General features: G+C 35.6%; 1 protein-coding gene across 1 annotated transcript; it reads left to right on the top strand.

Annotated features, from left to right (window-relative positions):
• The first annotated feature begins 1,991 nt into the window (after positions 1-1,991).
• On the top strand, positions 1,992-3,513 carry LOC141481559 (uncharacterized). Its single transcript, XM_074173192.1, has 3 exons — positions 1,992-2,509; positions 2,569-2,790; positions 2,848-3,513. Exons 1-3 carry the CDS (start codon positions 2,339-2,341, stop codon positions 3,493-3,495), a joined length of 1,041 nt encoding a protein of 346 aa, XP_074029293.1. The 5' UTR covers positions 1,992-2,338; the 3' UTR covers positions 3,496-3,513.
• Positions 3,514-11,800: the final 8,287 nt, after the last annotated feature.

Raw genomic sequence — 11,800 nt, 5'->3', positions numbered from 1 at the left:
ATTGGCTTAACGGACAGGGCCTCCAGTCCCCTGGCCGTTCCCCTATCCGCCACCTGGGGACGCGCCCGATAGGTAGCCCTACCCCCGGACAGTTGTTTTGTATTCGTTGTATCGTTATTGAAATAAAAGTTTCAATTGAAAAATTTCGATCTCTATGAACACTACAACTTCGAATATATAGGTAATCTAACATTTGAAGAAAATTCAGTTACCGACCTCAATAATGGAAAAAAAGACACCTTCAATAATACAAGAATTATGCTGCCATGCGTCTTTCATACACTATTTAACTAGTGACGGTTCTTGTGTGTGGTAGTCAATACTCAATACTTTTGGCGAAATGCCAATAAACATTGCTATATGTTATAGGGCCTTCCAAATCCTGACCAATATTGAATGACGTGATGGATGAAAATCTTCATCTATGGTAGAAACATACACTATATCCTAACACCATATCCTGAAAAATTGAGGATATACACAATTCTAAATGAAAATTCCAAACGTTCATCAATCTCAATGTTCCTACACTGTGAGATCTGGTGAACTTTGAACAAATCAGAACAACGTAGTGACAGCGCGGACAAAAATCATAACGACTGAAATAATCAGGATCGGCCATTTACATATATACTTCGCCATCGCTCCCACCACTATTCGCACCATTAGCCTCACCTTAATCCCCACCATCAGACACATCATTCTCTGAAATTATAAATTCGAGTGAACACGTAGCTTGCCCGCCAGTCCTTGCTGAGATACTTGCTGTGACTTAGAAATGTAAACTTCGTCCTCGCAGTGTACAGGGTACACGTTTTACAGATTACTTCTGGTTTTACGGTAATGTATGAATAATTAATGTTACAGGTTTGTTAGCGATGCATTTGGAGGGATTTATCTTTTCTTTTCTTCTGGTATAGCTCACAATGCGTCTGTACTCTCAGCCATGAAAAATCCAATAACATTCAACAGGATTGAGTTTACCCTGAACAAATCGCATCGTTAAGACCTGACCACTAAAGATTATTCTTCGTTAGACCATCGAAATCTTAATGGTTCTTTCATTCATGCAGTGAACTTTCAGAATACCACGAGGTATTTCACGAGGAAATTCATTGAATCTATTCATTCAGGAAACTGTCGAAATGCTGGGTTTTATCGTGATTTCTCTTCAACTATTGATAAACATATCGACGTGATGTGCAAAAATTTTTCAAAAAAATTATATCTTATATTGCCAAATACTTTCATCGCAAACACTGCGTAATGCTTTTTTGTGCTAGTTGGGAGGATCACTTTTTGTCCACACTAAGGGAGTGTTGATAATTAAAAAAAAATATATTAGAATCTCATCTCACAAAAAGAACAATGATCAATGGAAACTTAATTTCAAAACAATCGTAATTATGATACTTGTTTATGAAGCAAGCATTAAATTGTGATCTTCGGATGCCGAGATATTGTTTGCAGCTGTTATAAATCATATACAATTTTTCTTACTTTACCAAACCTACTGAGGAATCTTTATCTAACTCATTTTAAACGCATTTTACTCAATTGACGAGTTTGAGACACATGATTATTTTGCGTTAGAGCTTTTTTTTTATTCTTACAAAATTCAAGTATCAATTGCTTTTTTGTACTTATTCCATATGAAATGACCTGGAATCTTTTGGAATCTATCAACTATTTCATACTATATTTTTGATTCGGCTAAAACTAACTACATAATTGCTGACTGATTTTCTTATGATAATAGTTTCGGTTGATTACTTCTATGTAGTATTCACTTGTTAGTGGCTACATGCATAATTTGAGATAAGGAGCGGCCTTACAAGGAAATATCGAATTTTTTATTCAGTGGCTGAAGTCGTAATATGAAAGACAAGCTGGAGTATATTATCTTTGAGAAGTGTTTATGTTTGAAACTACCGGATGATATTACATTGAAATTTTCGGATCTTTTTAGGTTAACTAGTAACATTTCAATAGTTATTTATGTATCAAGGGAATTAGGAGGGCCTTAATTACCGATGGCAAAGTTTGCGTCCCGAGGGCCTCTGGCCCGAGGGACAGCAATTGCCTGAGGTTATTAAGGCTCATTAATTCCCGTGGTACATAGATAATTTTATTTCTGACCGATTTCAATAAAATTTTGTTCATTTTTGAAACGGAAAAATGTACCAATTCATTACCTTCCCGGTATATTTGAATCAGGTACCGTTGATTATAGTAGAGTTTTCTTGTTGCTAGGTTGTTGTTATGTTACTTGTTTATAAACAGAACTTTGTTATCAAGCTGTGTTTGCGGTGAAAACGTGTTTTCTACCTCAAATATAATGGAGGATATTTTGAAAAAAGCTGAACAAGCAAGAGAATCATTAATTCCATCGAAAAATGAAGCCGTATACCAAAAAGAATACAAGATATATCTGGACTGGCTGACACGGAAAAATGTTATGCCAAAAGATGTCACTGAAACTGTATTTCTGGCATATTTTCAAGAACTGGTAATGAATTTTCTATGTTTTTCGGTAGATTTGGTAGTAATTGTGTTTATTCGTTTCAGTCAGAAACGTATAGTCCGAATTCTTTATGGACTAAATGGTCAATGCTAAAATCGATGGTGACTATACATGAGAAACGAGATATCACCAAGTTCAATGAACTACAGGCTTTTTTGAAACGGAAGAGTAAGAGTTATAAGCCGAAAAAGTCTGCTGTTTTATCTCCTAAAGATGTTATCAGATTCCTAAAGGACGCTCCTAATGATATTCATTTATTGCATAAGGTAATTTTTTTCTTATTTTCCTTTTTGTGTGTATTTATTTCCTTTTTTTTGTTATAGGTTGTTTTGATTATGGGTTATTTTGGAGGATGCAGAAGTCAGGAACTTTTGAATATGAAGATATCGGATATAGAGGACCGGGATTCCGTTATGGTAGTGAACGTACCGGAAAGTAAAACTGGTGTATCGAAGAAATTTACAGTTGTGGATGAAAAAGAGTTCTCCGCTTTGCCTTTATTAAGACTTTATATGTCTTTGCGTCCTAAAGGTATTGAACGATTTTTTTTGAGCTTCCGACAAAATAAATGTACATCTCAGCCAATTGGAAAAAACATGTTTGGGAAAATCCCCAGCAAAATCGCAATGTATTTAGGATTGCCAAACTCATCTTCCTATACGGGACATTGCCTTCGTCGCACTTCTGCTACTGCTCTAGCCAATGCAGGAGCAACTATGACTAACTTAAAAAGACACGGAGGTTGGAAAAGTTCCACGGTGGCGGAGGGGTATTTGGAGGATAGCATCGAATTGAGAAATAAAACGGCGCGTATGTTGTCTACTTTGTCATCAGAAGAGGCAGGTACCTCGACTATAGTGAACAGAAGCTCCAGCCATACAAAAGAAGAAATTGTTTCCAGTGGCGGAAGTAATTTTCAGGGAACATTTCAAAATTGTACATTTATTATTTGTAATGACGTGAATAAATAAAATATGGTTCAGTTTTCATTTCTATTTATTTTTACTTGTGAAAGGTAGAGGGAATTATAAAATCTATAATGTCCCAAGGGAGTTATGACCCTCTTTATTGATAGCGTAACTATGACGATATAAGCTTATAATATCCCGGTCAGAAATAAATAACTTTTTCAACTGAGACTTGGGTCATTTTATTCTTTGTGGAACCGTTTTTATAAAATAAATAGATAAGTACTTTTTGATCATCTCCGTATTGATTTCAATTTAAGAGCCACCGGTAGACAGCTGTTTCAGCCTATTGGGCATCGTCAGTACCGGGCAGGCGGTCCTCGATTGAAGACAAAATGTGAAAAAAAAACAAGGAAGTACTTGATAAAAATAGCTGCGTAAACGCCAAACGTAGGTACGTTTGGCTGATACCCAACGGAAAAACCAACAACCCACCCAGCTAATGCTGGGTAAAACAATCAGGCACCTGTGCAACGTCTTCGATTTGGAAGATTCGTCGCAAATTATTTCCCACTATGAAAAGCAGAAATTAATTTCGTTTGGTCGATCCATCCATTGCTAGAACTTGTATGAAAATGCGTTCGGTGGTTTTTGAGTTTATCGCGTTCAGACAGACAAACAGAATGAGAGACGCAGAGGGGGACTTTGATTTGTGAAAAGTAATGATTATTATGTATGATTTATTCATACAACATACTTTAAAATAAATTAAAGAGTGAGAATGTTTCTCAAACCTCTTTGAATGTCTTTATTGATTTTTATGACTAATGATGGCACAGACATGAATGAATATAAAGTTTTCATTTATTTTTTTATGTTGAACAAATAATTTTTTTCATTTATTAGTGTTAATGTTTTCTCATTACAAATCGATTGGGAAGTTATTTTGATTCACTGAAAAGTCATGTCTAATACACGTGTATAATGTTCTCCATCACAATTTTTATATTTTTTAGGTGGAAGTGAAAAAAAGGTCGATGAAAACTCTGTTTTCCTCCAGAAGAAATGACATCTGTTCAATGAATGAATCGATATTTCACAGTTCAATTGAAAAAATCATCAGAATGATTTAAACAACTGAATTCAATTGAACTTTGAAGGTTATTAATCCATTTTTGAACTATACAATTATTTGTATATAGGTCAACAACAGGAGCCTACCACACATTTCTGATTCTAGTTAGGAGACCTAGAATTCCTAGGATATCCTTACATTACCACGGAAGCAGCTATAACTACCTGATTAACTTCCGAATCCAGGATATAAATATAAAAAAGTGTTGTTATTGAGTGTCTATGATTAAATTCAAACAGGAAATAATAGTTGGAACAGCACTAAAAAAATGATGACAAACTGTAGGCACGTGTTTCTGACTATTGGCCTCATCAGCCTCATCATTAGTCCTAAAAATCAATAAAAACATTCAAAGAGGTTTGAGAAACATTGTCACTCTTTAATTTCTTTAAATGTTTGTTGTATAAATAAATCATACACAATAATCATTACATTTCACAAATCAAAGTCGCCTCTGCGTCTGTCAATCTGTTTGTCTGTTTGAACGCGATAAACTCAAAAACCACCGAACGCATTTTCATACAAGTTCTAGCAATGGATGGAATGTTTCAAGATAGAGGTTTTGTTTTTTGTAGGAATTAGTTGAAATATGTTGTTGAGATATAAAGTAGAAGCAACAAACTACATGAAATTTATTTTACGAAATAAGCTGCGAGTATTGTGATAAAAAAAATGTTGGTCAAACCAAACGGACTATATTTACTAGCTGCAAAGAACACGAATCGCATGTTGGGCTTCATAGACTGGAGAAATCTAGTTTCGCTCAACATGCCATAGAGAACGGCCATTGAATAAGTGAGAAATGTTTCAAATTGTTGAGACTGGTACATGACGATAGGTTTCTGGATGCCTTCGCAAGCTTGGAAATCGAGAAGTGCAAAATGAGTTCTATGAATAGCGACAAAGTCCTATTTCGAACAGCCGTTTGTTTGGTCTCATACGTGAAAATTCTAAATGAAAAACAGATAATTATTGGAGATAATCACTGACACAGGAAATACACAGCAAATTAGAGGTATCAAAAACAGGTAGTTTAGTATAGGATCAATAACAGTTAGAAGTTAGGTAATACTAGCAGGTAGTAGTTAGGCCACTAGCATATAAAAACACTAACATAGTAGTAAAAAAAATTTGTCATAAAGATCTCCTGAGGACGCTAACTTTGTCAGCGAAACACGCGTCGAGAGACGGTAATTTTTGTTCTGGTGTTGGGAAAGTGTTTCCAATACATTCATTTCACGCCAGAGATTTCAGTAAGAACTATCAAATTTGTATTTTGTGTTCCTTCTATGTACCTCAGATATACTTAGGCCACTATTTAGGCAAAAATGTTAAAAAAATGTTTTGTGCTTCATTAGTGCTATCCCAATTCAACTATTGCGATATTGTTTATGGGCCATGTTGAGATGACATGGATAGCCAGCGTATTTAGAAAACCCATAAATGCTGTTCGAGACTTATTTTTGGCATAAAAAGCAGGCAGAGAATTTCCCATAAAATTAAAGAAGTTCAATATGTTCAACAGGCGTAAACTACATATCCTTTGCTACTTCTAAAAACTTCTGAAATACAAGCAACCCAACTATCTCCATGACAATGTCATATGTAGAAAAGATATATTTGATATAATTACTCGACAAACTTTTTTTATCGTCATTTCTTGACATAGAGAGGAAATTATCAAACGAAGTAAGTCATATTACATGAATACGTTCAAGATAACCGACTACATTAGGTCGTATTTTTTTTTGAAAAGATCAATGACTGAATATTTGCATGAACTACAAAAAATGACAAATCATTAAAAATATCTCCCAACTCTCCCACCTAGCGTTTTCATATCCTAAAAGAATCACTGCTCTCGTAATATGAAAATGAAATATAAAAAGGTTTCCTATCTTTCCTTCTCTCTCTTGCTTTTCTCTAGCCTTCTTTTTCCTTGTGTACTGGTCAGTAATTTATATTTTAGTTTTAAGTTTAGTTTGTAGAAAGGATGTGGGTGGAAGGCCAGTTTCTCTTTTCCTAGTGTTGAAAGAAAACTGAACTGTCACCTTTTATGTACATAGTTCTTTAGAATCGATACTAAATAATGTTTGTGGATTCGTGGTAAATAATGAACGTATTATTATTATTATTATCGCTGGTCAGACCCTATCCCTCGAAGCCCCGATACATTTGAGAGGGAGCGCCAGCATTATTAACCAACGACCACTTCCCACACCGTGTAGTAAGTGATCATTGGGTCCGAGAATCATGTGCCCTGAGCAAGCGCAGTGAGCCAAGAATGATAGCCTTCTGCATCTGTCCGGCTAAGATTTCTGCTCCAGTGTGGCAAGTCGATATGATTTCAAGTTTCGAGAGTAGAGAGGACATCATTTCACCAAGGACTCTAATAAATCAGAACAACCATCTTGACAGAATGGTCTGGATAGAGTCTGCGGAATTTGAAGAGAAAATCTCGATATTTTATCCGTTTTTCCTCCTCTTTTCGGACGATATCCGTCTCACCAGGAGCTGAAAACTTCACGACAAATATCGTCTTGCTCTGATGTCCGAGAAGGACTATATCAGGATCAAACAAGCTTATTTTTATTATTATTATCATTATTATTATCACTTATTTCAAAATAAAAATTGATAGTTGTGAAAATATTTGCGTTTGAGTGAATTTCACCTAATGTCAAGCTGATGCGAAACCATGACAGAAAAAAAGTATGTATGCTCTGCTACCCTGCAAAATCCGTTTTCTAGTCAATTATAAAAATACCGTGGATATACTTCGAGACAGCAACACTTCCTGATCACCCTATATAAGAATCTGAACGAATTCCTCACGCTGGAAAACAAGGTACTCGTCCACCATGTATAGTGAAAGGACATTTTTTCGATGAGATTTGAAGGTTTGTCATGAGGTTATTAGCCTTTAGATAACGAATTTATTACAAAGATACACGCATGATAAGTTTCAGGTGGGATATGCACATTTGTGCTGTTATTTTTGCACATATTCAACATATAACATAACAAATCACTTGATCGGGTCATTTACCTCTATGTGGTTCCTGCATAATACTTCATTAATTTTCTTTTCATTTATCCGAGATGCAATTTACATAAAACAGTATTATGTTGCGGGTTCACTGACCCGCAACACTATTTACGTTTAACTTAATTGATATTAAATAAAATATATTGATTCAGCATCCAATCACTTGCACCTCTATTTGCGCTGAATTCTTGGGTCAATAGATACATAATGATAAACTGCTCAACGTATTTATTGTCTCTAATGAAACGTTTGCATTAGAAAAATGTTGTTGTTTTTACTTACCACACGTGAGAAATAAATAACAATAATAATGATAATGATAACTGGTCAAGCACATACAATGGTATGGAGGGTCATTATCAATATATATATATATATATATATATATATATATATATATATATATATATATATATATATACATTTTAATTATCTATAAAACCTATAGAACAAAAAAAACAAAATAATTGTTTACAAACTTAAAACAGATCAGAGGTGCGATTCATTTCTTTTCTTTCATTTGCAGCGGAAGTGAAACATTTAGGTATTATCTTTGATAAAAAAGTCACTTGGAGTTCGGTGATGACTAACGGGTGTCAAATAGACACCTGATGAAATCAACTCTCTCTGAATGAACCATATTGTTTTGTGGATTTCTGACTGTGGGAATCTTCAATTCTCACCAATGCCAAATACAACAATGAATCTCAATTCACATAAAAATTCAAATAAGTCCTAATCTAGCATCCTTAGTCGACATCAGTCACGGAAATTTCCGGGAAAGGGTCAAGCAGTAGTCTTCTTTTCGAAGGCGTTGAAATTCATGAGTAGGTACCTTTTAGCCTTAGGAGATGTCATCAACCCCAAAGATATTCTGTTTGCATTGCGAACGTTATTTAGGAAAGATTCTGCATAAGAAACTGTTGAAGTGGGCTGAACAGGTTACAACTAGTATCCAATAGCAAGTGGGAATTCGATAGCCGAACCTTTCTACTAAGCTGAGCATTGGTGAGATATATCGTTGATTATGGCTCTCCAGTTTATGTTTATGCTTCAGCAAGTTAACCATTTCTGGAAATGTATAATTTGGTGCCCAACAGGGCTTCAAAGTTGGCACTTGGTGCCTATAGTATTATCTACCAAAAAAATCTTTATCATACATCTGGCAAACCATTTTTACAGAACAGAAGAAAATGATTGAGTCTCTCATACGCATCCAGATAGTAACCATCCAACACACCACAACACTTTCTCGAATTACTTCAGGAATTTGTACGGAAACGGCAAATGCATTAGGCTATATTCACACCAAAGTATCGACTAATACATTTGTGAATTTGACATAACCTTCCACGACTTCCTTCCTGCTGACAATCCAGTAATAATACCTTGGCTCATCAAACGTCCTGAAGGTAATATTAACCCCAGCAAATTTTATGAAAACAGCACCCCGCTTTCACTGTTCTACAGTTATTTTCATTCTGAGTGAATACCAGAACTGCATCTACATCTTTACTGGCGCTTCGAAGTCAAATTAAGGAGTCACAGCAGCTTTTCCAGCCACAAATTTAGCTGAATTCAAATTTTCCCCGTGTTGCAATCCTTTCCAATAAGCCAAGCAGTTAGGTTTGACATTGACAAGGATATCCAAAAAGTCTTGATTTCAACAGATTTCCTGAACTCCTCACAAAAGTTTTAACACATATACTCAGACAACCAACTCACTATATCTATCTATGAAGACATCCACAAAATCAACGTCGATCCCAAGGTAATACAGTTCATGTATTATGGTTATTTTGTAGTTAGTACCTGCATTAAACGATTAAAGGGTAATAAACAAAACTAATTTATTAATAACAAAACATAAAACATGTAGAAATCATAGTAAATGTTCAATACGTCTACCTTCAGACATTACGCATGCGTCTAGACGTCGGCGCATTGAGCCACGTATTCGCTCAAATATTCCTGGAGTCTGATTACCCTGCACGCATCGATGATGCGGTTTCTTAAATCCTCTACATCGCGAACAGGAGTACGATAAACCAAATGCTGTAAATGGCCCCAAATAGAGAAATCGAGAGGATTGAGATCCGGGGATCGAGCGGGCCAGTTCTGTGTTCCTCCTCAACCTATCCACTGATTTGCATATGTTTCAGTTGAATGCTGACGTGCCACTTGACTAAAATGCGCGGGAGCTCCATCATGCATATCCCTTGATGCCTCACCATCTAATCGAGGAGGTAGAAAATGAGGCCCAATTAAATCATCCCCAATAACTCCGAGCCACACGTTGAGAGAAAACTGTTCTTGATGGTTAGTTTCGACAATAGCGTGAGGGTTTTCATCAGCCCATATGTGGTAATTAATAATCTTATTCCGAGAAAAACTACATTCGTCTGTGAATTCTATCATCTTCAGAAAGTCACAATTTCTTCTAATCATTTCCAGCATCCAATTGCAAAATTTAAGACGGTTCGGAAAGTCTCGCGGTAACACTGCCTGTACTCGTTGCAGATGGTAAGGGTATAAGAGTTGTTCATTTAAAATTCGAAATACCGTCATATGACGGTAGCTGGAGAGCAATATTTCTAGTACTGGTGGTAGGTTGTTCTTCAATCAAATTAAGTACTGCTTCCTGAAGTTGTGGTATTTGTACTTCTCGATGGCGACCACAATCCTGCGTTCTTTTGTCGAATGAACCATATTCTCGTAATCGTTGATGAAGTCGAGCAAATATTCTATGTGAAGGATGCTGCCGTTGAGGATATATTTCAGCATATCTTCTAGAAGCTTCCAACCCATTCCCCTGTGACAGACCGTAAACGTAATGCATATCAGCCATTTCCTCATTTGTGTATGCCATTTTAATAACAAATTATAAACAGAACAACAACACACAATTAGTATCAATTCAGTTTCGAAAATTCATAAACTGAGAGCGTCATACCAATTTAATTGTCACTGTCGCTAATAGCGACCCTACTAGATAGATTAGTTTCGTATTTTCGCATTTATGACGATGTATCTCTGTAGTTGTTCCTAAAATAATGTTTTGCTGCGAACTGGTTCATTTCGGGCAAAAAACCCAGGAGACATTTTTTGTTTAGAATGAAACAGACTATCGGAAATGAATTTTAAAATGGTAAACAAATGTCAAGACTAAAAGTTACATTGGAAATTTATTTTAGGGGTTGCGTTTTCCACCCCTTACAACCATGGGGTAAACCAAATAAATTTCTGGCTAAGTGTCTTTTTGGTAGTTCAAAACGCCAGGTTGATTTCAATATTGTAACTTTTTTAGAGCTTGTGAAAAAAATTGTTATACAAATTTTATGTACCCCCTTCAAGGGGCTGTATCTTAACAAGGTATTCTCCAATAAAATTTCTTCATATGAAAGATCCTATCTTTTTTTTGATGAGGAATCACCTCTTTGAATGTATCACACTTATTTAGTTACACCCTCTATATGATCATGCTCTAGTTCTCGCTGAAAATCGCGAACTGAAGAATTTAATAGAATTTCTCTTCGATATAGATATCATGAACAAAATATAACTACTGATAGCATTTACTTTATGATTATATTGTGTATGCATATGTGCCTTTGGTAATAACCCTTGTTATTGATGCAACATATATGTCAAATAAAAAAAATCACTTGGAACATTAACCTGACAAAGATTCCACACACACAGCCAGATTGACCCTATGGACATGTAGAAGGATTTGTGAAAAATATTGTAGGTTAGGCCCCAAACGAATCCATTGGATATATGTGATGATAACGTACGGAGCCTGGTGACTGGAAGCTTTTTTACACCACTTCATCAGCAGTCATGGATATTCTAGATCTACATCCCCTCCATATTTTTCTGCATAGGGCATAGTTTGAGAAAGTGTAAGATGTAAGGATAGGGAATCAGTGTTCTGAGTTTTTTCTGAAAAGACAAGAAAATGGAACGTATTCCAAATGCAGAAGGTAAATGGTTGAATCCTCTTGTTGTATATTTTGCTTGACAAGGGGATCGATTGAAGTACTGATGTCATTAGTGGAACTGATGATAATGTTGAAGACGATGACGATAACGATTTACTCATGAATATGCTTACCGAAGATATATACTGCAGAGAACTGGATAGAGTTAAAGAGTATTGCAGAAACAGATTTCAAAAAAGT

This window comes from Leptinotarsa decemlineata, unplaced genomic scaffold, assembly GCF_025532065.1.
Source record: "Leptinotarsa decemlineata unplaced genomic scaffold, Ldec_3_MD MMD2_tig00000218_RagTag_RagTag, whole genome shotgun sequence".
In the NCBI taxonomy this organism is placed as follows: Eukaryota; Metazoa; Arthropoda; class Insecta; order Coleoptera; family Chrysomelidae; genus Leptinotarsa; species Leptinotarsa decemlineata.
Note: the sequence above shows the minus strand (reverse complement) of the source record. Positions and strands in the feature narration are given on the sequence as shown.